Source organism: Lepus europaeus, chromosome 18 (genome assembly GCF_033115175.1).
Source record: "Lepus europaeus isolate LE1 chromosome 18, mLepTim1.pri, whole genome shotgun sequence".
NCBI lineage: Eukaryota > Metazoa > Chordata > Mammalia > Lagomorpha > Leporidae > Lepus > Lepus europaeus.
The window spans coordinates 51290975-51316921 of NC_084844.1; the positions used below are offsets into that span (position 1 = coordinate 51290975).

The window sequence follows — 25947 nt, forward strand, 5'->3', positions numbered from 1 at the left end:
AAGAAAAAAAAAATCCCAGGAAAAAAAAAAAAGCCACAGTTAGACCTTCCACTCATGCAAACCGGCAAAGAAAACAGGTGGGGGTGTGTGGAAGGCAGGGGGCCCAGAGGGGAGTCCCCTACTTATCCCCCCCAAAACCACCTTTGAGAAGGAAAAAAAAATGGAGAAAATAAATGAGAACTCAAGGGACATGGGGAACTATGATGGGGGCAGGGGTGACCCCAGACCCTGCCTCGGGAGAGAGCGGAGGCCTGTGGCCTGCATCCCTGCAGCGGGTGCTCCTTGAGAGGGGCCCTGATTCTGGAATGTGTGTGGGAGGCGGTGGGAAGGACAGGTGGCCCCCGGCGGGTCTGAGTGTGCGTTGGGGGCGGGCAGGGGGCAGGCGGCGTCAAGAGCAAGGGCTCGGAACCAGGAGCCCAGCTCCCCGCCAGACCCCAGGTTCCTGGGGTTCAGGAGCCCGGTTCTGGGTGCGGGGAAACATGCAGAGGGGGTCCCCCCTCCAGTGGGCTGGATCCAGTTAGAAAGGAAATAAATAAGAAGGGGGGGGAGGGAGGCGAGGGCAGCGCGGAGGGCTTGGGCAAATCAGTCCAGACCGAGGGCCCGGGCGGCGGAGGCAGCGCGAGTCCAGGCCAAGCCAGGGCGGGAATCAGAGTCTCTCTCGGGCTGGGACCCAGATGTAGGGGCCTGAGAGGTCCTCGATGACGCGCTTCACCTTGTGGTAGATCTCCTCAAAGCTGTCGCCCTCCACGATGGCTGCCAGCAGTGGAGCAGGGAGTGAGGCCCGGGGCCCGGGGGAAGGGGCGCCCAGCTCCTGAGGGAGACCCACGGGGCTGCACCCACCGCCGCAGGGCTGCTCTCGCTGACCACGGGGCAGGCACCCCCTGCTGGCCTCGCCGAAGCGGCCTCACCTGAGAAGCACTCTGTGAACTCCTGCTCCAGCTTGGTGGCTCTGTCGAAGGCTTTGCGGGCTTGTTCCTCTGTGATCCGCTTGTTAATCTCTCTGTGTGTGGAGAGGGACACAGACACGGGCCTGAGGGCGGGCTCCACCCTGCCCTTTACCTCCTCCGTCCAGGGATGTGAAGTTGCAACCAGTGCTTTCTCATTGGGAGCACGGACCACACGACCACACACAAAAATACATTTCCCAATATCCTCTGGGGCCACAAGTGAGACACCCCCCCCCCCACAATGAGGCCCCACCCCAACAAGGTGCAGCCGCCTCATTCTTCCAGCAGAAGGTATTCAAGCTCTTAACTCCCAACAGCCCTTGAGGCCCTGGCTCGCCCTATTCGCCCTAGCTGGTGTACGCCCCCTGGGGCAGCTGGGAGTTGTAGTCCTGACTAGTCCAAGGCCAGAGAAGAGGGGCAAAGGCCCAGGGCTCCCAGCATCCTCTGGGTGGCAGTCCTCAGTGCAGATCCCCCTCAAGGGGAGCCGCTGTCCAGGGCTCTGAGGGAAGAGTTCACCGCAGAGGCCTCGGGAGGCCCAGGCCACAGGAGTAGGGGAGCAGAGGGGTGGCCCCCAGGACCATACTCACAGCACATTCTCCAGGGAGCGGGGGCGGATGAAGATGGCGATGGGGTGCAGGTGGGCCGCCTGCAGCCGCCGCACGGCATTGGCCGAGACATCGAGGATGCAGTGCTTCCCCTGGGGGCAGGCAGGGGGGGCGGGGGGGCCAGCAGGTGCAGGAAAGGACAGACAGGGGCAGGCGCCAGGGTGGGACACAGGACACGGAAAGGTGGGGACAGGAGGTTGGCCAGGGGGAAGTGACATGGATGTGAGAAGACAGGTGAGGAGGGGAATGGACAGAGTGAGAGAGAGAGAGAGAGAGGAAAGGGGCAGGCGGAGGACAGGGCCGGGGGCGGGGGGACGAGAAACAGGGAGGGAGGGGTCCCCAAAGATGGTGGCAAGGGCCAGAGGGGCAGCAGGAATGGGGGGTCCAGAAGGAAGGGACAGAGCAGGTGGGGGAAGAAAGCCAAGGGAACGGAGAAAGAAGTAGGATAGAGGGAGGAGGGCGAGGAGGACGGACAGAGGACAGACAGATGGAAGGAGCGAGGAGAGACAGATGGGAGAGAGCGAGGCAGATGGCGCCGTGGGGGGAGGCAGGCAGGACAGGAGTGGCAGGGAAAGGAGTTAGCAGACAAGCGGCAGAGGGGCGTGGGGACCCCCAGGAAAGGGGAGGGGAGGAGGGGGACCCCAGAGGAGTCAGGAAGAACGGGGGACCGGGTTAGGGGAGGCCAGGCGGTCGGAGAGAAGCCACAGGAGGGAAGGAGAAACGGGGCACGGGGTGAGGCGGGGGAGAGGAGCGGGCACAGATGGTGGTGCGGAGTTCGGGGTCAGGCAGGTGGGGCACGGAGAGCAGGCGATCAGACAGAGTTCCCAAGAGGAGGAAGGAGGTGGAGGAGCGGAGCGGAGACCCAGCGGGGAAAGAGACAGAGAGAAAGAGAGTTAGAGAGAGCTGGAGGGGGCAGTGGGGCGGGGAGAGGGCGGGAGGAAGGGGACGGGGTGCCCGCCGGGTCCTACCTGCTCGGCCACCTCCCGCACGGACTGGACGCTGGTCCCGTAGAGGTGGCTGTTGTACTGGCCGGCCTCAATGAACTTGTGCGCCTGAATGTCTTTCTCCATCTTCTCTCGGGATGACACGAAGTGGTAATCCCGGCCGTCTACCTCATACTCCCTCTTGGGCCGTGTCGTATCTGCCGGGAAGTCAGCCCGCCCCGCACAGGTCTAACCACCGTTCCCCTCCAAAGCTGAAAACCTGCCGCCCCGAGCCCCGGCCCCGCAGGGCCCAGCTGGTCATCAGTGAGGGGGGCTGCTGGGGGCCTCTGAGGAGCCCTGCGCCCCACTGGATGCCAATGCCTGCAGGCGGCCCCTGGCCCTTCCCCGCTCTGCCTCCAGCCCACCCCCAACACACCTCCAAGCCCCCACACTCACGGGGAACACAGGATCCAAACTTGTCGGGGAACTCGGAGAGAAGATCATCATTGGCACGGTCCTTGGTGGGCCCAAGGATGATGATGGGGCGAGCATAGTGCACTGAGGGGAGAGAGCAGCTTCAGGCCCCTGCACAGGGCCCGGGCACGGGGCAAGGGGCAGGAGGGCTGTGGCCAGGCAGGGGCCAGTGCTCACCTTCCATCTGTGTCACCGTCTCGTAGCTCAGAACAGAGTCTTCTCGACCTGGTGGGAGGAAGCACGTCTGCAAGGGGCTGCGGGTCCCCGGACCCCCAGCTCGCCATCCTGCGGCTGTCCAGAGCGGCTCCGTGCCTCCCGCTCACCCCACCTACCCTGTGATCCCGAGCTGGAGCCCCAGTCCTGGGGAGAAAACGCAGGCCGTGCGGTTGGTTAAGAGCTCAGCTCTGGGAGGCCCCGCTCTGTCCCCCAGGCACACCCTCCTCTACCTACCTTGGCCTTTAACCTTGACCACTCTCGTCGCTCAACCCTGCAGAACACATAGGAGAATGGGGAGTAGGAAAAGGCCCAGCTGACCACCCGGCCTCCCAGCAGCCAGTGGTCCCTGGGCACCTCAGTGAGGAGCTGTCTGTCCCATAGGCTCACACAAGCCATAGTCCCCAAGAGGTCAGAGGGCAAACTGGTTCCTTGTTGGCTGTCCCCCGTCTGGGGGAACCGTGGAAGGGGGATGTCCGTGCCCGGGGCGGGAAGGCTGCAGACCCCAGGAGCCTCACCGCCGTTTGCTGGGGATGAAGCCGATGTCGTCGGTCTCACTGTCAGAGTGGACCCGTCGCGCCTGCCACCACTCCTCATCGCTGGCGTCGATGACATGCAGCACGTCCCCAAAGCGGAAGCTCAGGGCTTGGCTCAGGAAGCCGCAGTCCTTGGTCTTGTCGTAATCAAACAGGGCCCTGGAGGCCAAGTGGCTATTGGTCAGAGCCTTGGTGGGGTGGGGGTGGGGGGCTCCAAGGAAGGAGGCACCAGCCACCCTGGGCCCCGGGGTACAGGTCCTGGGCGAGGGGCCAGTGGCAGCACTGCCATGGGAACCCAGCAGCTGTGAGCACCCAAAGCTCTGGTGTCACCAGGACTGTTAACCGTCCTCAGTCTATGCTGCGGACAACTTCCGGAGTGAGGGCTAACCTCCACCTCTCCGGGAAGCAGGCTGAAGCACACAGGTGTGTTGCCAAGTCATCACAATCTGCTGAGATCCATAGGAACTAAGAGGTCCCCTGCCCGCAAACTGGTTACCCTAAAAGCAGGAAATCCCTCCCACTCCGTCCTTACACCCCTGCCTTCACAAGAGAAGGGACAGCAACCCTCCCTGGGAAAGCGAAGACGCGGACTAAAGTTCTGGAACGAGACAGGAAAGGACAGAGTCCCAGGATCGTTCAGCACCCACCGGAAGTCAGAACTGAAAGACCCTGGGGTGGACCCCAGCAGGGAGGGGAGGGCCGAGAAGACCCAGGCCTCACTCAGCCTGGTGTATGGGTGGACAGCGATGCCACTGAGCAAGAGAGAGTAACACTGCTTGGGCAAGACGGAGACCTTACTACCCGGGAGAAAGACCATGAGCTCGGTGTGCGCCATGCTGAGCGTGAGACGCCTATGGGACATCCCAGAAAGCACATGGCCAGAGCTGCAGGTCAGCGCCTCCAGGAAGAGGGCAGGCCAGGGCAGACAGCTCTGAGAGATGCCTGCAAGACTCGGGGCGGCCCAAGCTGTGCAAGTGGACAGGATCAGAGAGGAGGAGAGGGGCTGGTGGGCACCCAGGATATAGAGTCCACAGGGGAAGGGGGAGTCAACAGGAAGAAGGGCCCTAGGAGAGAGCAAGGCACCAGCGAGGAGACAGGAGACAGCCGAGAGCGCTGTGGCCCATCTCTCCCGAGACGGAGGCTCGGGCAACACTCGATCTGTGCCAGCGGGCGCTGCTATGCCAGGCATTAAGCTGTGAGGCGTTAAGTGGTGGGCAGCCCGGGAGTCCTCCAGCAAGGAGAGCAGGCACCTGAGAGACCTGAGACAGAGCCTGTTCCCCGCCCAGCGAGCACAGTCAGCCCTGGCAACCTGCAGGGTGTCATTTCCAGGAGGCCCCGCAGACACAGAATCCCTGGATGTTCAAGTCCCTTACATAAAATGCTATTTGCATGTAACCTACGCAATCCTCCCCTGGTCTTTAAGTCATCTCTAGATCATTTATAATACTGAATACACTGTAAACACCACACGCTCATATTGTATCGTCTGGGGAAGGAAGACAGGATAACAGTCTGGACCAGTCCATCACTGTGCTTTTTTCAAGTATTTCTGATCCACAGTGGGCTGACTCCATGGATGCCCAGAGGTCAACTGTGTTTCACAATGTAAACCTGGGGCTGGTGCTGTGGCCTAGTAGGTTAAGCCACTGTCTGCAGCCCAGGCATCCCATATGGACGCCGGTTCCAGTCCCGGCTGCTCCTCTCTTGATCCATTTCCTTGCTAATGGACCTGGGAAAGCAGTGGAAGATGGCCCAAGTGCTTGGGTTTCGGCTACCCATGTGGGAGACCTAGATGAAGTTCCTGGCTCCTGGCTTCAGCCCGGCCCAGCCCTGGCTGTTGTGGCCATTTGGGGTGTGAACCAGTGGATGGAAGATGGACCTCTCTCTCTGTAACTCTGCCTTCTGGAGTAACAATGTAAAGCTCTGTAGCCAAGCCCTCCTTGATCACCACGCTGGATGCCCGCCAGGGCTGGGAAAGGGGAACAAGGCAGGGCTTAGGGAGAGTGGCTGGGGACCAGGGAACAGGCACAGAGCAAAGGAATCCGGCCCTGGGAGCCTGAGGAGCCCGGCCCAGCGAGCCTCTGACCTGATGTAGAACCCCCTCTTGGGGTTGCTCCGCAGGGAGGCCGTCCCTGAGCCCAGGCTGCTGTTCATGAGCTGCTCTCGAAGGTCATGGATCTTGGCCTCGAAGCGGCTGTACTCTGAGGGAGGACCAGACAGTTCCTGAGCTCTGCCCTCCTCCTGCGGCCGCTCCCCTCACCCCCAGACAGCCATCAGCCGAGGAGAGAGTTCTGAGGACGCCCTCGGGCCATAAGACAGGGAGCCCTGCGCCGGGTACCTTCTGGTTTATACTGAGCGATGATCGTGACCGTCTGGCCCGCATTCTTCAGGGCAATGGCGGCCTGCTCGTGGCTGGCATTGCGGAGGTCCACCCCGTTAACCTGCAGGCAGGAGCAGAGGCTGTGTGGCTGGGGACAGGGCGGGGGCACTTCCCAGCACATAGAGTAGGGATCAGCCCAGCCACACACACACACACACACACACACCCTGCCCCAAGGAGCTCGGTGAGGGGTGGGGCAGGCTTTCCCTCACCGACAGGATCTGGTCCCCCTTCCGCAGCTCCCCGCTGAGGTCCGCAGGGCCCCCGGCCAGGATGAAGGAGATGAAGATGCCTTCACCGTCCTCGCCGCCCACAATGTTGAAGCCCAGGCCGGTGGAGCCCCGGTGGATCACGATTCGCCTTGGCTCCCGGGGAATGTCCTCCTCCCCCAGCAGGTCCTTGGCCACAGGCGAGTAGCGCCGAGGGGAAGTGGGGGTCATGGCTGTGGGGTAGTCGGTGCCCAGGTAGCTGCTGTGACTAATCTCGTTGTCCAGGTGCTGGGAGTACGCTGAGGGCGGACATGGGAGGAAAGACAAGGTGGAAGTGGATGGAAGGGACACGGCACCCACTGCCCCACCTCCCCCCCCCGCCCCAGCGGGAACCGAGAGAGCCAGACTCAGGTGAAAGGGAAGCTGCCCTGCCAGGGATACCCCCGTGGGGACATCAGACACGGCCCTGCCAGGGGTCAGCAACTTACAGGTGGCGTCGGGGTGGTTGTGGGAAACAAGGGGCTTAAAGGCTTTTTGTCCACAGCAGGCCAGAGATGAAGCTACAGGCGAATGGGAATCCACGCTTTGGGGGTTTTCTACTGGTTGCTGTCTCTCGCACATCCCTTCAGCCACAGAATTCCTCTCCCTCTTGACCACTGATTGAACAAGCTAACTCTGTCTGCAAGAATGTCCAACATCCTACCAGGGGAATCCAACAGAGAAACCTCTGCCTGCATCCCCAAGGTCTGCTTCATCTTGCGTCTCTGCCCTTCCACCTCCTGTAAGCTGGCAGTTGGTTCTGGGGGTGCAACCAGGTTCCAGTTCAATTTCTAAATACAGCATCCATCACAGGCGGCGCTGAGCGCGCCCTACTGCCCCCCCACTACTGCATCTCTATTGGAGTGAAGAGTAGGGTTGGTGGCTGACAACCTGGTCTATGCACTATCAAATGCCCACCAGTCTTCCACTTAAATTTTCAAGGCTGTTGTTGATCACTGCCTGGTTTAGAAATTCATCAGGGTTTGCAAAATGGTGATACTCTACTTTGGGTGGGGGAACAAGGAAGCATTTGTTAGCAGGAATTCTATAAAGAACTGCCTTACGTAGACCACTCTGAGATGGGAAGACAAAGGTCTGACATTCCCTCTTTATTTTCAGAATGAATGGGTCCGTTTATAGCCTCCAAAGGTACCCCAATATTTTAAAGCACTACTGCGACCCCATAAATTTTAACTCAAGGAGTTCTGATTCAACAGCCAGGAAGAATCCCTTAAGTTGGGCTCCTGTGTCTTTAACACGCTCTAGTAGTCCTGGATACCTCCTTTGCTTTCTAGAATGGAGGACATCACAAGTGAATCTTAGATATTTCTTGCCCAGGACTTTTTTTTTTTTTTTTTTGATAAGCAGAGTTAGACAGTGAGAAAGGTCTTCCTTCCATTGGTTCACCCTCCAATGGCCGCTGCGGCCGGCGCACCGCGCTGATCCGAAGCCAGGAGCCAGGTGCTTCTCCTGGTCTCCCATGCAGGAGCAGGGCCCAAGCACCGGGGCCATCCTCCACTGCCTTCCCAGGCCACAGCAGAGAGCTAGACTGGAAGAGGAGCAACCAGGACAGAACCGGCGCCCTAACCGGGACTAGAACCTGGAGTGCCAGCGCCACAGGCGAAGGATTAGCCTAGTGAGCCACGGCGCCGGCCTTGCCCGGGATTTTAAACTGGCTCCCCTTTCCCCATGAAGGCCAGGCTTCTTTGGGGAGGTTTTGGTATTTAGAAACAGGGCCCACCCGGGGCAGGTGTTTGCCACAGCAGTTAAGCCGCTACTTGGGGCACCCACATCCTATCTCAGCGTGCCTGGTTCAGGTTCTGGGTGTCCCACTTCGATCCAGCTTCCTGTTGAGTGTGCATCCGGAGGGGCAACAGGTGATGACCCAGGCACCTGTGTCCCTGCCACCCACACGGGAGACGGACTGCATTCCAGCCCTGTGCGGACTGGTGGATGGAAGATCGCTCTCTCTCTCTCTCTCTCTCTTTCAAGTAAAAATGAAAATAAATAAAATCCAAAAGAAAAAAAAGAAGAGCCGCCATGTGACTTCAATATGGTTGCACAGTCTGATTTCATATTCAGTAGGGGCAGGCGTACTTCATTACTCCTTTCCAAAAATGTCTTCGCTATTCTCCCACACATATTTTTCCAGTTGAACTTTAAAATCAACCTGCTAAATTCTCAGGGGGAAAAACAACATTAAAATTCTGGTTTGGATTGCATAAAATATATAGATTAATTTGGAGAGGTTTAAGAGCTGTAGCATATTAAGTCATTCCATGCAGAAACATTGTTTTATATGCCTCAGTAAAGTTTCGTCATTTTTTTTTTCACATAAATCTTACATTTCTTGTCTAGTCTGTATTTATAAGAATTTTGTAGAATTGTTTTCTATAGCAAATGAGATCTTCCCCATCACATCTTTTCATTGCTGGGAAGTTACTGATTCTTGTTTTTTGTTTTGTTTTTTAAAGATTGATTTATGTATTTGAAAGGCAGAGTTAGAAGGAGAGGCCGAGGCAGAGAGAGAGAGAGAGAGAGAGATCTTCCATCCTGGTTCATTCCTCAAATGGCTGCAATAGTCAGGGTGGAGCCAGGCCGAATCCAGGAGCCAGGAGCCCCATCCGGGCCTCCCACGTGGGGTGAAAGGGCCCATCCTCCACTGCCTTCCCTGGCACATTAGCAGGGAGCTGGATCAGAAGTGGAGCAGCCGGCATTGCAGACGGTGGCTTGACCCGCCAGCTCAATTCTGGTTATTGACTTACATATGGCCACATTCTTTTTTTATTTAAGATTTATTTACTTATTTGAAAGGCAGAGTGACAGAGAGAGAGACAAGTATCTGCTCTCTGCTGGCTCATTCCCCAAAAGCTCACAATAACGGGGGCTGGGCCAGGCCAAAGCCAGACATCTAGAGCCTCCCTGGGTACTTGGGCCATCACCCACTGCCTTCCCAGGCACATCAGCAGGAAGCAGGATCAGAAGCAAATGAGGCAGGGGATACAGGGGTCCCCAGCAGCAGCTTAACCTGCTGAGCCACAACAGCTGCTCCTGCTCAGGGCCGCACGCTCGCCTTTCCATGTTTTTGTTCGTCAGTTAATGACTTGTATTTTAATCTAGATGGAGAAAAGCACACTTTACAAATAAGGACAACTGTTTCTCTCTTTTCCAACGTAGCATCTATGCACTCCATGTATTTTCCTTATCTTGCTATGCTACGTGCATTCTCTAAAGCAGGGATTTTCAACAGAGCGATTTTGCTCTGTGTGTGTGTGTGTGTGTGTTGTGAGAGAAGAGGGTGGGGACACCACTGTCACTGACAGTGGTCACGGCTGCTGCTGAATTTCCTACAATGCACAGGACAACCCCCCACAACACAGAGCTATTAGCGGGTTCTGGGTCAGCGTTGGGGAGCAGCAGGTTAAGCCACCACGTGTGAAGCCAGCATCCCATATTGGAGTGCTAGTTTAAGTCTTGGCTGCTCTTCTGGTCCAGCTCCCTGCTAATGCACCAGGGAAAGCAGCAGAGGATGGCCAAGTCCTTAGGCCCCTGAGACCCATGTGGGAGACCCGGATGGAGCTCCGGGCTCCTGTCACTGCCTGAGCCAGCCCTGGCTGCTGTGACCACTGGGGAGTGAACCAGCAGGTGATTTCCCTGTCCCTTTTCTCTGTGTCATTCTGCCTGCCAAATAAATTCATCTTAAAAAAAGAGAGAGGCCAGTGCTGTGCCGTAGTAGGCTTAAAGCCTGATTGTGATGCTGGCATCCCATATGGGCACCGGTTCTAGTCCCAGCTGCTCCTCTTCCCATCCAGCACTCTGCTGTGGCCTGGGAAAGCAGTAGAAGGTGGCCCAAGTCCTTGGGCCCCTGCACCCACATGGGAGACCCAGAAGCTCCCAGCTTTGGATTGTCTCAGCTCTGGCTGTTGTGGCCTTCTGGGGAGTGAATGAGAGGAAGGAAGACCTCTCTGTCTCTCCCTCTGTCTGTAACTCTGCCTCTCAGATTTTTTTTTTTTTTAAAGTGATCTCAAAAAAGAAGAGTTATTGGGTCCAAAAATGTCACCAGTACCAACACTGAGAAATCATGCTCTAAAGCAATACATCGCAGTGATGAGAGGAATCCTTGCCTATTTGCTAAACGAAGGGGCACAATGCTAGGATTTCACAGTCATGAAACAGCCACAGTTGTTTTCTGATAATTGCTCTTCACCGTGTTAGGCGAACTGTCCCTAGTTCACTGGAAGTCTTTACCTGAACACATCCAGTCTCATCAGATACTTCCCCATGTCTATTTGAGATCATCTTCTAGTTTTTAATCCCTGAACTGTTTAAGACAACAAATCATACTGAGATATCTCCTAACACTGAACCACCTTTAGTTTTCTGAAACAAACCCTACTTTGTGACGACGGTATTTTCTTAACAGGCTGTGTGTGATCTGCTGCTATGTCATTGTAGATTTTCACATTTCTATTCAGAAGCAGACTGGTCTGTGCTTGCTTCTTCTATGTCATCCTTGTGACCAACTGAAGTGGCCTTATCCAATGAAACGTGAAACTTTTCCTCTTCTCCAAACGGGCATCCGAATTCCAGGGCACAGCTTCTAAGATGCTACTTCAGATGCCTGCATCCCAGGTCAGAGTGCCCGGGTGTGACTCCTGATCTAGCTTCTTGCTGATGCACACCCTTGAAGACAACAAGTAACTGCTCAAGTCGTTGGCTCCCTGCGACCCACGAGAGAGCCTCAGCTTGAGCTCCCAGCTCCTGGCTTCGGCTTGGCCCAGCCCCAGCTGTTGTAGGCATCTGAGAAGTGAAACAGCAGATGGGAGCTTTGCCTGTCTACCTGTCTCTCTCTGCCCTTCAAATGAACTAAAATAAACATTTCTTTAAAAAAAGATCTATTCTTTGAGGGTTTCATAAAACTAGCCCCAGAACTAACAGGGCCTGTGCCTCCTAGAGTAGGCATTGCTGATGACTGGTTTTCTATCCACTTTGCAACCACACCGACTCCCAGAGGTCCTGGCTACGACACGGGCAGTATCTGAAGAGGAACAGCCACAGGGGCTGCCCTGGGACTGCGTGTCAGGCGGGTGGGGGCCCAGGTCGCGGGGTCTGAGTGCTCTCACAGGTCGTGATGTCGGGGGGAGCATAGCTGTCACTCAGGTAGGCATTGCTGGGTTTGGCCACCTTTAGGTAGACAACGTCATACGTGTTCTTCAGGGCTGCCACGGCATCCTCGTGCATGACGTCCTCCAGCCCCACACTGTTGACCTGGGGTCAAGAAAGCAGGGCTCAGACAGAGGCCAAAATGGCTTCAAGGCACACGCACTGGGGTGGGTGATGAGGAACCAAGACCCAGCTGGGGCTGCTCACCGCCAGGATCTTATCTCCAATCTGCAACCGCCCATCCTTGTGGGCAGCACCCCCTTCGATGATCTTTGTTACGTAGATGCTGTTATCCCCTGGGATGTGCTGGTTCCCCACCCCTCCAGCAATGCTGAAGCCAAGACCTGGAGGGAAGGGGGTGGGGTGGGCAGAGGTGAGCGCCAGGTGCCTGGAAAGCAGGCTTTGGAGCCCAGGACAGCCCGGATGGGGGATGGGGGTGGGGACAGAACGGGTCACTACCTTTAGGCCCCTTGATGAGCTTGATTTCCATGACCTTCTCAGCCGGGGGCTTCCGGCGCATGACGTAGAGGCGGACGATGGAGCCCGCCTCCTTGAGGGCCTCCACCGCGGCTGAATGGGTCACCTCCCGCACGTCCACTTCATTGACAAACAAGATGCTGTCGTTGACCCTGGGAGCAGCAAGCGGGGCCTGAGCCAGGAGCTTCCTGCTGCCCAGGCCCTCACTTTCCAGGGCACCAGCACCCTCGTCCCTGTCTCCTCTGCCCACCTGAGGCGGCCATCCTGGGCCGCAGCCCCGCCAGGAATGATCTTGGTGATGAAGATGGATGGGTCGTCACCGATGTGTGGGTTGTCAGTGCCACCTGCGATGCTGAAGCCCAGACCTGAGTTACCCTGGGAGGAGGGGGACAGTGTCAGCTACCCCAGTGGGACGCCTTGCGTGGGAGGGGAACTGGCCGGAGAGGCACAGCCGGAACAGGAAGGGACAGGGTGAAAGGGATGGGCCGCTTAGCAACATGCGCACAGAGGGGAGGCAAGGGGAGCTAAGGGACCTCAGAGCGGGGAGCCGCTCACCCTTTCCAATGTGATCTCCTCGTATTCCATCTCCCCCTCGGTCCCGTTCACCTGCAACTCCAACACGGACACAAACACAAACACAGTGAGCCAGACATCCTGGCCTCGAGCGCCAGCCTCCCCTCTGCTGCCCAGGCCCTCCCTCTCTCCCCTGCCCCCTGCAATGGCCCCTGCCCCAAAATTTAAACAACTCACATATCCTGGGGCTTCTAGGGTGTCTGTGTTGACAATCACAGGGGGAGAATTGGCCTGCGAGAGCAAACAGGAGACGAGAAGCGGCCTAAGCCTACGCTCCAGAGGGAGCCCATAACCGAGGGTGCCCCCTGCCTGGCTACCCTTTCAGCCCTCAGCCAAGCCCACTCCGCCACCTCAGGGCTCCTCCTGGCCCCAGACTCAGCCGCCATCACACACATACACACACACACACACACATGCACAGGCACACACGTGTATGTTCCAGGCCCTTGCATGTGGAAGGAGGTGTATGAGAAGCGGGAAGGGAGAGACAGCCAGACGCAGAGGGAGCAGCAGATGGTAAAGAGTGGAGGGGGGGAGGGGGAGCTTCTCACCGGATGTAACACCACAGGGTGTTACATGCCTTATGTGCTACACACGCACACCCCAGGCCGATGTCCACCAGGTCCTGCTCCCGTAGGGGCCTGCCCCATCCCTGTCTCCATACCCCCCATACACGCAGATACCTTCATAATCCTCCCCCGCGTGTACACCTCACCTTCACACACATTTGCTCTAATCTGCATCCCGGGAATCCGGGGTTCCCCCAGAGGCAGGCCCCTCCCTCCCTCTCACCCACCCGCCATCCAATCCACCCCTTCCACTAGGGACCGTGTTGCCTAGCAACGGTATCTAAGACCAGCCAAGACCTGGGGAGACCCACCTCCTGGAGGCCCTGTCGTCAGGACAACAGGCGCGGCGGGAGGGGGGATGGGCGTGGCCTAGGGTCCGAGCGCTGAGACCCGCTAGCCCCGCCTCTCTCATCCCGGGCCCCGCCCCCCATGGCCAGGCCGACGAAAGACCAGGCTGAAGCGGTTTGTGGGCACAGAGCATCCTGAATAACCGGCCTTCCACTCTCCCCTATTCCCCTCACCCTACGCAATGCAAAGGACGTCAGGAAGGGGGAGTGGTGACAGACATCCGGGTCCTATCCCGCTCATCTACTCCCCCGCCTTCATCCAGCAAAGGGTTAAAGTGAGGCGTGCCCAGGACCCTGACGTCAGTCGTCAGTCGCCTCGAAGCGGCCTGGTCTCTAGGCTCCGGGGCGGGGCCAGCCTTAGGCTGGTCCTAGGGGCTTCCCCAATTGCCAGGGCAACCGAAGCCACGTCTCTATGGCAATGAGGGGAGGCCGCCAGGAGCCTCCTTCCGGGGTCTACAACCTATCTCCTTAAACAAATATTTATGCGGGAGGATTCTCGTCTCCTGCCTGCTCTGCCCCTCCGAAGGTGTCCCTCCTCTCTTGCTGTTTCTTAATCCTACAAACCGCCGGCTCTGTAATAGGTTTCCTTGACCTATTAACACCATCCTCCGACCCCACAAATCCCAGCAAACGCTGTGTCCAACAGATAGTCGCTGCTTGTCAAAATCTCACCCACGTGTGCCTCCTCCAGCAGCCTCACCCTAGAACCTGCTGCCTCACACCCCATCCTCCACTCAAGACCACTTCTCTGCTTCCCACTGGTATCTCTACACCCACCCCTCACCCCTCATCTGCAGATCCGTCCCCACCCTTCCAAGTTCCCTCTTCCAACACCAGCCTCACTTCCCAGGCCCTGTCCCACCCTTCGGCCTCCCTGGACCTCATCAACCCGACTGTCTCGCCCTGCACCACAATTTCTCATTCCTCACCATTTCCGGCCCCACCTTCACTCCTGCAGGGTTCTATCCCACATCACAGCCCAACCCACTGCCCACCTCTGAGAGCTGGGGTTTCTCCTGCCCCTGCGCTCTCCCGTGTGCTCGGCTTCCCTGAGCTCAGGCCCCAACACTGCACTAACTGCCATTGCTCTGGCCTCCCTTCTCTCTCCCTGCCCCACCCCTGGGCTTAATGGCCGCCTAAAGCCAAAAGTCATCTTCCTCGTCTCCTTGCAGCCTCAGAGGGTCACACAGATTCTCCACGGCCAGGGCTCACCGGCCATGTCCTCTCAGCTCTATCCGCTGTCCTGGTTCACGGTCTCATCGCTGTCTGTCCCCTGCCCCTGGAACACACACCCTTCCCACCACAGAACCTGCTGCTGCCCTCTTGCTGCTCATCCCTCCACTCAGAAACTTCTCCATTTTCTGGGTGAAATGTCAGCAGCTCCCCGTTCCTGGGCGCCCCGAGACCACCTGGAATCCCCACTCCAGATCCCTGGGCAGCTCATGCCCTCCTCCCCAACCCCTGTCCCCGGCAGAGGAAACTCGAGAAGGAAGCTGGAGAGCGGAAGTCCTCAGAGACCCAGGAAAGCACCTGGTGAGCACAGAGGAGGCGGAGACGGAACAGGTGGCGGTGGGGAATAATAATAGGGGGGAGGGGCAGAGCAGGGCAGAAAGCAGCAATGGGTGGAGGTGAGGCGAGAACCCCAGAGAGAGAGGGCGGGGAGGAGGGAAGGGAGGAAGGGGAGAGGACTGAGGGGCCGCAGAGGCCTGAGCTGGGAACAGGGAGAGGCAGAGGGAGAATGCGTGGGAGGAAGAGAGAGACAGCATCCAGAACCAGCCAGCCAGGCAGCGGGGAGGGAAAGGCGGGAGGGGGAGGAAGCACAAGAGGGGAGCAGAGGCTGGGGCAGGGGACCAGGCCGAAGGCTGCGCCATGGGAAGAAGTCTCAGGCCAGACAGGTGGAAAGGGCTGCGGACTCACGCACAGGGAGAGCCAGGCCCTGAGGCGGAGGTGGGGGGAGGAGGCGGCCAAGGGACCGGAGCAAATGAGGGCAGCAGGCGCTTGGAACAGAGCTCTGGACACAGAAAACGGAAGCGGAGGTTGGGGGTGTGAAGGAACGAAGAGGGTCCTGGCGTGGGGGGCCTCGGGGGAGAACGCAGGCAGCTCAACACCCGCGCAGCACAGCACGCGCGCAGACACACGCACATACTTTCCAGCTTAGGATCCGCACCCACTCTGGCTGGCCTGGCCTGTTCTCGCTGGGACCAGTGTGTCCAGCCCCCCACCCCGAACGCCCCCTCCCCCAGGCCCCAGGAGCCCAAGCCCAGACCCGCCCCCGCCCCCCCATCTCTTGCCCTACCGGCCCTGGGGGGTTGCTGCAGCTCCGAGGCTCCGAGGGCCGCACTGGGGAGGGGGCCGCCAGGGTCTCCTACCTTGAGGGGGGAGAGGTGGGCGTGGCCCACGACCCCGTGGACGGCCTCGAGGTGGGACAAGTTCCTCTCCGCCACGTGCACCAGTTCGGGGGCGTTTACCTGGTTGGGGAGGTGGGCCGGGCTGTGCTCCAGAGGGGGCGTGTCTTCATCTTGGTAGCGGTATTTCTGGGGATGGGGATGGAGGTGTCACTGGGGCCGGTCCAGTGCCTCGGGCTCCAGGCCGCCCGGCCGCCTCCTCTTCCCCCCCTGCCTGTGCAGTGCGGAAGGCCCCAGGGCCTGACCAGCTCCTCCCCCTCCCTCCCCTCCAGCCCATTGGCTCCCCTCTCTCCACCCTCCCGACAGCCCCCTCTCGCGCCAGGGCCTCAGTACCTGCCCTCTCTCCCCAAGTCGCCGCCCCATCCCGGCATACCCTGGGACCCTGGCCTCTCACCTGGCATGCCCCCTCCTTTGACATCTCTGTGCACCCCCTTCCCAAGCCTTCCAGCCCCTGGCACCTGCACCCCCACTCTTCCCATCCATCCAACTTCTTTGCTTCCCTCCTCACTTAAGCCCACCCACCATGTTCTCCCCTTCCCTTCCAATGGCTCACTTGCTGCTCCTGCTTCCCAGGCCACCCCAGCCCGACCCTCCTCGCCACCATGTCCCTACTGCAGCGTCTACCCCAGCAGCGACTGGCTCTCCAGCACCTAGCATGCCCCAGGCAGAGGCCAAGCTGGGGCCCTTCACCCCAAAGATACTTGCCATCAGCTCCCCCCAGACACCACAAGGCTAAGCCTGTCCAGCCCTTTCTTCCCTGGCCCTGCAGATTCCCAGGTAGTCAGCAGAGGGGCACAGCAGTGTAGCCCCACCCCAACAGCAGCGCACAGCTAATCCGGATGTACCAGGAGGAGATGGGGCGCGGAGGACAGGGAGGCAGTGGGGCTCTTGAGGGGGGCAGCAGTGGTGCCAGGGCTTCGGATTGAGGAAGAGGGAAGTCTTTGGGGGCTCAAGAGTGAACTCCTGGTCTCCCTCTGGCCTTTTGGGGTGAAAGACCCAGAAAGATCTGTAACTCTGTCCAATTAACCAGCTGCCATTTCAAGGGCCTCCCGCTGGGTTTAATAGGGACACCAGTAAATGAGATTAACTGGGCGCAGGGGAGAGAGGAGGAGGGCAGATGGACAGCAGTGACGGGCAGCAACTCTGCCTGGCTGCTTCCACACCTTGCTGTGCTCCTCCCCTCCAGGGCTGTCCCCACGGAAGCAGACCCTCCCCAGCTCCAGGGTCAGGAGAGATGGAAGATGCTGGGTGCAAGGTTCCCCCGGGCACTGGCGAACACAGATCATATGCCCTAGTGCACATGGGCAAAGACAGAAGGCAGGGCTTCCCTCCCCAAAGTGCCTGAGAAGCTGAGAGTACCCCAACTTTTGGAGGGCAACAGTTTCAAGATCAAGATCAAGGACAATGCCTGATACCAGGGATGAATCAAAGCTGAGGATGCCACCCAACTTTGACTGTAGACCAGCGTGTGGCAGGAGACTGAGCAGGGAAACAGTGTGTCAACATGGAGACCTGACCCCCCAGGACACACCCTGACATTCTGGAAGGTGACTGCCGAAGGGAGACAGGCTGCCCTCTGGCCCATGGACTTTAGAGTCCTGGACTCCAGGGTTCAATACCACAGACAAAAAAAAAAAAAAAAAAAAAAAAAGCAGAGAAGCAAAGTAGGAAGAGGACGGCACAACAACCCTCAATCCTTGAGGGGTCGTGGACAACAGAGTTCTGGGAACTGGAAGAGGTTATTCCTGAAAAGGTGGTCTTCAGCCAAGACTGTGCACAAGGGAATTAGGGATCGGGGGGGGGGGGCAGCTCCCCTCTGTCACTCCACAAGGCCTTGGTGCCCTGCCTGGGAAGGACATGAGACAGGACCACAAGGTGCAGCTCCCAGCTCTGGGGTCTGGGTGAGGGTTGGAGCCCAGTGCCCCTCCAGCTTCACCCACCCGGCAGAGAACATTCCTGAATCCGATGAAGAAGCATCACGGTGCACCGTAAGTGTTAAGAAAGATGTTTCACCGTTTATTCTAGAGCGGAGAGAGAGAGGTAAACTTTGATCACGTTGAAGCCCCAGACACCTCTTCCTGCCCCAGCCCACAGGGGTGGGGGTGTCTGGCACGGAGGGGAAGGCTCCTTGGGGTTGACAGACAACAGGAGGGGAAAGGGGAGCAAGAAATGGTGCATCGAAGTTTCCAGGATGTGGGTGCAAGAGGTGAGGCCCTATGTTCAATCCCTGGGAATTTTCGATGTACATGGAGTGAGAAAAGAAGCAAAAACAGCCTGGAGGGGCAGGGGAGGGGGAGTAATGCTGAAACTGCAGCCAGGGGATGGGAGGGGCGTTGGCACCTCTCAGTCCCAGATTTCCCCGCAGCTAAAGCAGGACAGGAAGAGGACCCCCCCTTCCCCCCATGACAGCTCCCTGCAATTAGGACGAGTCTGAACTCCCGGTATACTGGGGCTTAGGACATGTAAAAGGCCCGAGGGTCACTGCGCCTTCCCCTTTGGCCCCCTCTTCACCAGAGCCCCGGGTGCACAGAATGACCTGGAACCCAAGCTGGCACCCCCAAAACAGAGGGGTGTGAGTCCAAGTGAGTAAGAGGGGCGATCCCCTGCACCTGTCCCCGAGAAGTTGCAACCCAGAGACCCCACGCCAAGCCGAGGGAAGAGCGACAGCACTTGAAGCTTGCACCCTGAGATTTGGGGGGTCCGGAAGGAGGGGAGCGGGCCCGGAGCCGTACCGCGGCACGTACCACGCAGAGACACATGGAGGCGAATCTGTTCCGAGCCGACATGGAGAAGGGGAGGGGGACTGAGGGAAAGGGTGGGCGGGAGAGCAAGGGTCCCAGGGTCGGGGAGGGGGAGGGGCAGAGGGGCGGGGGCTGCGGCGGCCGCGGCGACTGGAGGCTGCGGCCGGAGGGGGGGGGACGGCGCCTGCGCAGTGCGAGAGAGCGTCACGATGGGAGAGAGGGGTGAGGGGAGACCCTCTTAGCCACCAACTTCTCCGGTTCCAGCAGTTTCTCTGTGGAGCATACCCCTATTCCGACCCCTCTTGAAACAGAAACGCTCCCAAAATTTACCAGTTAATCTCCGGGTTCGCAGGAGCCCCTAATCTCACCAAATCCTTCCCCCTCCCCCCAAAATGACCAGGCCCCTAACCATTCCAGAATCTCACTGGGCATCTCACCGCTGCTGGACTGCCGGGGTGCAGGGAAGGAAGCGGCACATCGTCCTCCCAAGAACGCCAGGGATAAACTGCCCCTCCCACCAGCCCATGTTAACACAGCACAGTTTTCTGCAGTTGCACACCTGACAACCAAGAGCTGAAAGGACCCTTGTCATGCCCTCAAATTAACATGCCCCCAAACCATCCTTTCTCAATAATTTCTGTTCCCCAATCCACTAAGAGACCTTGAAATTAATGCAAATATTACCCTTCCTCTGATATAAATTGCTAGTCCTTCAATTTGTTCGGGGCCCTCTGTCCAAATCCCTGAATCTAAATGACTTCTAATACACCAGTCTCCAATAACACACCAGAAGCCCACATTCAGGGACTATCCCATCTACCTTACAGCAAATCCTCCACATGCAATTGCAGTCTCTATTTCTGTGCCCCTCAAGTTGATAAGCAACTGGCTGCCCTCCCTACATCTCAATATCCCCTCCATGATTCTGAATTCTAATTTAGTTGGAAGACTGCTCCCAAATATATCTGTCTCCCACACGAGCCTCAACTAAAGATGTGGCCTCAGGTTTGCAATGACCCACCCATTTTCCAAAGCACCCCAAACCCCCTGCCTCCGATCTCTTCAGAAAACTTCTGTTTCCTCCCAGACCGAACCTGAACGCCTCTCTTCCAAATATTCTCCCACTGAAAGCCCCCGCCTGTCCAGCTCTCAAAACCCAGGGGGGGGGGTATCCTCAAATCGGTGGCTGTCTGCCACCTACGGCGTGCCCACACGTGGCACAAAGGACGAGTTCCCAAGCTAGGATCTCGCCCATCCGAGATTGATCTGTTGGGTGCGCCTCCAAGATGACCCCCAGTGTCCCAGTTTTTGTATCTGGAGAGAATGCTCGTGTTCGCAGAGGGAGCCAGTGCGGAAGGGGCCGAACTCGAAATTCCATGCGGAATAGAAACGCACAGACCCTGCGTCTCCACCAGTGGGCGCTATGGCCCATTAAGCCCCTCTCCCATCCCCCATTTCCTTTTTCCCTCCATTTTCCGTTTCCCTGTTGCCTGGCAACGCAGCAATCAAGGACTTTGCTGTCGCCTAGCAACCGTCTCCCTGGAACAGAGAGCTGAGGAAGGAGGGGTGCCCTGATGAAATGTGAACAGGCCTCCATCTTAGGAAAACTGAGACGTCAGATCTCCCAACCCCCGGATTTTCCTATCCAAAGACCCCCGCGCCCCGCGGTTACTCAGGCGACAGCCCCTCAAAACCCCGAGTTCTCACCGAACTAGGGGCTCACGCCACGCCCCTCCCGGGTCAGCCCCGCCCCCATCTCGGTCAGGTAACCCGGCCCCAAGGCCCCGCCCCTTTCCGAGGGCTGTGGCCCGCCTCCCTCGATAGAGTAAGCCAGACCCCTCCCACCTGCCTCCGAGACCACGCCCCCGTCCACTTCCCGCCCATTCGCTCCCCCGGCCTCGCCCACACGGTCCCTCCGCCACGCCCCTCTCGGCCAATGAATGAGGCCGTTGGTCACACCGTCCCGCCCTCAGCATCTCGGCTTTGCCCAATAAGGACCACCCGGCGGGTTTAACCGCTTCGCCTCCGGGGCGCGGGCCCCCGTCTCCCCCTCCCCCCCCGCCCCGCACTAGCTCTGCTCCGCCCTCCGCCACCCGCGCCCGGCCCGCGAGTCCGCCACGCAACTCCGGTCGTCGCCGGTTACCATAGCAACGGCGGCAGCAGCGCGGGGAGAGGGGGAGGGACGGGGGCGGAGTGGGAGAAGGAGGCTCGGAGGCCGGGAGACCCTGCCAGGGAGCCAGGCGCCGAGTCAGACCGAGTGATGGCTACAGAGCCTGCACGGAACGCAGGACCTGGCGCACAGGAGGCGTTCCATAAATGTTCCTTAAATCACTGCGGCACGAGGCTAAATATAGGCAGTGAAAGATGGAGGGCTCTCCGACGGAGCTGGGGACTCGCTACCCCACCCTGCCTTCTAGTGTGGGGCGGGTGGGGGTCAGGGGCCAGGTGCCCCCTGCTGGCTCCTGCCGGGCTGCCCTCCGCTGCCCTGGATAGAGACCAACCACAACTCCCATCACCCCTATGGGCAGCAACCTCCTAACATTGAGGGAGCTTGTGCCTCAAGGCCTTATGGGAGTTGGAGTCCCCGCCACCCGAAGGCGGACAAGTTTTCCGGTGGAGGAGAGCCGGGGTCTCCACGCCTGGGTAAAACCCGGAATGCACGACCCTCTCTGCAAGCCTCCCTCCTTCAAGGATGCTCAGCCCTGGGCTCTACGGCAGGGTGGTGGGAGTAAGAGTCTGCAGGGGGAGATGAGTAAGTCCCCCCCCCCCGCCCCTTGCCAGTGCAGGCAAGCCCCTCACCCTCGCTCCCATTCCAGGCTTGGAAGCGGAACCACACATTCCATCGCGCTTTCTGCATATGCCTGTACACAGGGAGTCACAGCCACAGAGCCTGCGGCCAGAGCAGGCCCAGAGGCCAGAGACACTGCCATTCAAGGAAACCCGGCCGAGAAACCAAGGCACAGAAAGCGGCTAAAACTACACGGCGTGGGGGAAAGCAGCCACCTGGGAGAAAGCTACAGCCCCACGGAACGGGGCACAAGCAAGGAGCCCTGGTGGAGAAGGGGTGAGGGTCCCCAATCTCTTCCAACCATGCTCCCATGTGCACAACGCATGTGTACACATATGTGTGAGTTTGTGGCACAGAACATGTGTGTCCTCAGCTCCCTCCCATGAGAAGCTGCAGTTCCCACTAAATATAACCCCCTCCCCAGCCTGTGACTCACCCAGACCCCGCCTCCCCCGGCCCCCACTTCCTGTCCCACCCCCCAGCCCCCAGCTGCCTGCCACCCGCCCAAGCCTCCCTCCACACACCAGGCATTCAGTTCTCCAGTCCCAGAGTCTGGAAGCAAAGACCGAGGTATTCTGCATCCCACCAGGAGCTAGTTTGCGCTCCCCACCCGAGAGCTCCAGCCACAGGGACACCCCTGCACAGCCCTGCGCCCTCCTACACTTCACCCCACTGGCCTCCATCAGAAATCCTCGGGGACCCTCCGATCCAGGTGTCCTCCCCCACCTTGATCCCGGGGGAACGGACAGTCCCCGCCATCTGCTCCTCTCCCTCACTCCTGATCAGGTCTGATTGCAGTGTGGGTGAAGATGGGCTCTTGGGCACCTGCCTGGGACACCCCCAAATTCCATGCCATCCACCTGGTCCCCCTCCTCAAATCCCCTCTCTCCGCAAAACTCTCCTCCTCCTCAGGGGCTGGCAAGCTCAGCTCCTGCAAGCTCCTACTTCCCACGGGAATACCCCCAGCCCCAACCTCACCTGGCCCTTCCCTCAGGGGAGCCAGTGCCAGGCCCCAGCCCTCTAAGTCCCGACTGTCTCCAGTCCCTGCGACCAAACCCTCAAACTGAGACAGCACCCCCAAACGTATCTAGCACAAGACGCTGGCTCTGTAGCCTGCAGGCCCACCCCTTCTCTGCCAGCTGACACCCCCAGACCAGTCAGGCACACAGAACCAATCACCTTTACCCTCATGCCAGGAGCCCCCTGAAACTGGAAAAGCCCCCTGGAAACCAGCTTTTCCCCAGGGAGGGAATTAGACCCCCCAGACACACACACATAGCCCACCTTCCCCCATCCACAAGCAGAACTCCCATGTGAGCCAAGGCTTCCCTTTAAACAAGTCTCCCTCAAACATCACAGGTGAACCCCCAAACCCACCAGTCCCCCAAACCATGAAACACCCCAAATTTTCCATTTCTCTACAGGTACAGAGGGATCACTCCAGGGGGCACCTGTGGCCAAATTCAGCGTTTTCTCAGATGTGAACCCCAAAACTAAATTATCCACCCCAAATGCATCTTACTTCTGATGCTCTCACTCCAGGGCCTCCAGCCCCAAATAAGGCCTGCTGGACCCCTCCCCACCAACTAATGCCCTCCCCCCTACTTACAGCCCCCATCATGCTTACCTTGGTTGTCACTATACAGAGACAGTCCATGTTGGGGGGCCTGGCCGCGGTGGCGGGTAAGGGGCTCTGACTTCATCAGAGTTTCCTTCCTTCCCTCCGTGGGTTCTCACCCCTCCCCCCTCCGCACCCCACTTTTGCAGGGGGGGCCAGGATGGGGGGAGGGGTGAGAGGGGAAGGAGGGGGTTGGAGAAGGGAAGGGGAGGGGAGCGTGGGAGGGAGGGGAAGGGGGCCCGAAAACGGGCGCCCCAATGGAGGGGAGGGGGTTTGGGGAGAACACCCCGATTCTCAGGAGGGGCGGGGGCACCGGGGGCTGGCAGCCCCGGAGTTCGGGGGCTGGGGCATGAGCTGGGGTGGGGGAGGGGAACCGGATTTCGGGGAGCCCCGGGGTAGGGGGGGGTCTTGCCAAGCGGCCAGGGGCTAGAGGCCGTGGCGGGGGAGTGGGGTGGGGGGGCTGGAGACGGCAGCGGCCGAGGGAGCCGAGGAGCCGAGGAGGGAAGGGGAGAGAGGAGGAGAGAGGAAGCAGGGGGAGGGAGGGAGGGAGCTAGGAGCCAGAATGGGGGGGTGCCTTGGCAGAGTTAACTCCTTCGGTGCCGGCAGGAACCCGGATAATGGGAAAGGAGATAGAAGCAGACGCCGAGAGGCCCTGAAGCAAACATGGAGACCTGGCCAGCCACCAGCGAGGACAGCAAAGCCTGGGGGGGGCAGACTTCAGTTCTCAGAGGAGCAAGCACCCGGAGATGGGCTAGGAGTACCCCTGGTTGCTTAAATACTGGAGGGAAGCCATGGTAGGGGGCCTGGTGTGAGGGAGGGGCTGGCAGGAGGGAATCCCTGGGGCCCAGGTCTCCCTCAGGAGTCACAGCGGGAAGCCTGGAAAGTAATTATGTCGTGGACACTTCAGTGGCTATACTGGGGCATGCAAAGACATGGGGGAAGAAAGGAGAGGGGGCTACAGGGCCTCCCAGAGAGAGTGCATTCTCAGAGCCCCCATGTCCCTGGGCCACCGACCCAGGATGTGTACCAGGGCCCCCACGTCTCCATTTTCCCATCTGATATTAGCCAGACCTTGCTCAGCACCGCCCCATCCCCCAGAAGCCAGGCACCCACCGCCTCCTTACCTGACTCTCTGAGATGGAAGCCTCGTAATAGTCCAGGATGTCTGTCACAGGAACAGAACCGAGTCACCCTCCCTGGCCCCGGCCTCCAGCCCAGGCTAGCCCGTGCTGACCAGGGCCACTGTGGGGAGGACCCTGCCTGGGGCTCCAGGCTTCTGAAAGCCAGCACTGATGGCCCTCACAGGCCCAGGCCTTCGTCCCTGCTGTCCCTCACAAAACTGGGGCTACTCACCCAGCAGGGCCTGGAAGAGGTCGCTGTGTAGCACGGCCAGGAGCGGGGGTGCCCACCGCAAGAGTGGGGGTGCCAGGAGCCAGAGGGCTGACCTGGGAGCTGGCGGAAGGCAAGTGAGGGGAGGTTGGGGTGGGGAGGAGACACAGACTGACACGCTCAGCCACCTCGGCTTCCCAGCACCCCAACCCCATGGAAAGAACTGGGGAGAAAGAGTTCTGAGTCCCAGTCTCCCCCACTTCACTCCCAGGCCTCCCCTCCAAAAGGACCCCTGTTTTTCACCTCTTGGTCTCTGGGACATCTCTCCCTTCTCTGGCTTTAATCTCCCTAATCCGCTGGGATTGGAGTTGAGCTGCCCTCTCCCCACTCAGTTCTCGCATCTCTGAACTGGCCTGCTGTCCCTCAGGGTGGCACCACCACCACCTAGCTTCCCACACCTGGGCCCCTGCCCCCAAGGCCTGCAGCACTCAGCCAGGCTTTCACAAGGGGCAGTCTCCCCCAAGGAGAAAGGAAGCTGGGCCCAGCGGGCTCCCTCCCGGGCCTGACCCCCCGGGGAGGTGCAGAAAGCAGGGTGGTACATTGCCTGGGACTTCTTGGCCAGGGCTAGAGAAGCTGAGGAAAGGGACTGGGAGTGGGGAGAAACGAGCGTTTCCACTCAGGTCTTCTCGGGACCGGGCAGAACCCATCTGCCCTGAGGTCTAGGTGACCACAGGGACTCTGGAATAAACGGAGGGCAGACAGGAGGTCTCGGAGGCCTTCAGAGAGCCGCTGAACCGGGGTCCCTGCTCCTGTGAAACTTCAGGGGTTCTGAGTGGCACCTCCTAGGGCGGAGAGCACGCTGCACGAGAGGCTCACAGCCCAGTTGGAGTCCCCCAGCGCACAGTTCCCCTCCCTTTTGTGTAGGTGGAGGCAGATTCGGGAGGGACCCCGAGAGTTGCCTTTCCATGACTGTCTTCTCCCTTCTCTTAACTCCATCGGGGAGGTCCTCCCTTCAGTCAACCTCTACCCCTCTAGCTGCAGCCGTCTAAGTTCCTCTCTCTCCCGTCCCCTCCTATCCCTTCACCCCTTCGGAGGACTAGAGTCTAATTCGGACAGGCGGTTAAAGGAGTTTTGGGGAGACAAGGGACGCTTGGAGATCGCGCTAGGTCAGCTGGACCGCAGTGGCCGGGGGCGCTCTGGAACTACAGTTCCCAGCATGCCCAGCGCCCGGAAGCCCCGCCCCGCCCCCGCCCGGTGCATTGTGGACGATGAGTCAGGGCTGGGGACACCCAGACTTGGACAGTCAGGACGCGAGTGCGAGGTCAGCGTCCGAGGCAGCGGCAGCTGGAGCGGCTCCGAGATGCGAACGGCTCGGATGGCCCCTAGCGTGGGGCGGCAGCTGCTGAGGTTGGCGAGCGGAAGGTGTGTATGACGGGGGTTGGGAAGGGAGAGGGAGCCGGCGGACCTGACCGACCGAGCCAGAACCGAACCCCTGCTCTTCACAGCTCGCGGCCCAGTGCGTTCCTGGGCCAGCCCCGGCCTGGTTCTGCCCAGCGACTCTATGCCAGTGGGGCCGCTCAGGTAAGTGACGGCGGCCTTGGGAGAGGGGCT

The 25947-nt window shown here is 59.3% G+C and overlaps 2 protein-coding genes across 9 annotated transcripts in view; one reads left to right on the plus strand and one right to left on the minus strand.

The window, feature by feature from the left end:
- Window positions 1-25668, minus strand: DLG4 (discs large MAGUK scaffold protein 4). Of its 8 annotated transcripts, none has more exons than XM_062215556.1 (21): window positions 24361-25668; window positions 24132-24172; window positions 15924-15989; window positions 12717-12770; window positions 12522-12572; window positions 12217-12341; window positions 11949-12118; window positions 11697-11833; window positions 11450-11594; window positions 6291-6586; window positions 6037-6139; window positions 5785-5899; window positions 3681-3857; window positions 3400-3436; window positions 3282-3309; window positions 3127-3174; window positions 2932-3033; window positions 2521-2693; window positions 1535-1644; window positions 909-1000; window positions 1-753 (listed from the first exon to the last, which is right to left on the minus strand). In XM_062215556.1, the coding sequence occupies exons 1-21, from the start codon at window positions 24656-24658 to the stop codon at window positions 647-649; spliced, it is 2475 nt and encodes an 824-aa protein (XP_062071540.1). In that variant the 5' UTR covers window positions 24659-25668; the 3' UTR covers window positions 1-646. The 8 variants fall into 8 exon arrangements, with proteins under 8 accessions (XP_062071540.1, XP_062071538.1, XP_062071539.1 ...); XM_062215554.1 differs by having other exon boundaries at window positions 15825-15989; XM_062215555.1 differs by having other exon boundaries at window positions 12522-12580; window positions 12716-12770; window positions 24361-25667.
- Window positions 25621-25947, plus strand: part of ACADVL (acyl-CoA dehydrogenase very long chain) — a 5116-nt gene continuing 4789 nt past the window's right edge. Inside the window, exons 1-2 of the mRNA XM_062215565.1 lie at window positions 25621-25758; window positions 25842-25917. Of these exons, the coding sequence (XP_062071549.1) occupies window positions 25697-25758; window positions 25842-25917 (138 nt within the window). The 5' untranslated portion in view covers window positions 25621-25696. The remainder of the gene's footprint in view (window positions 25759-25841; window positions 25918-25947) is intronic.

Coding starts and splice junctions, on each gene's coding strand:
- DLG4 (XM_062215554.1), bottom strand. CDS start 24,658: ATGTCCCAGAGACCAAGAGGTGAAAAACAGGGGTCCTTTTGGAGGGGA. Junction 24,173..24,360: donor CCTCTTCCAGGCCCTGCTGG/GTGAGTAGCCCC, acceptor TTCCTGTGACAG/ACATCCTGGACTATTACGAG. Junction 754..908: donor GTTCACAGAGTGCTTCTCAG/GTGAGGCCGCTT, acceptor CACTGCTGGCAG/CCATCGTGGAGGGCGACAGC.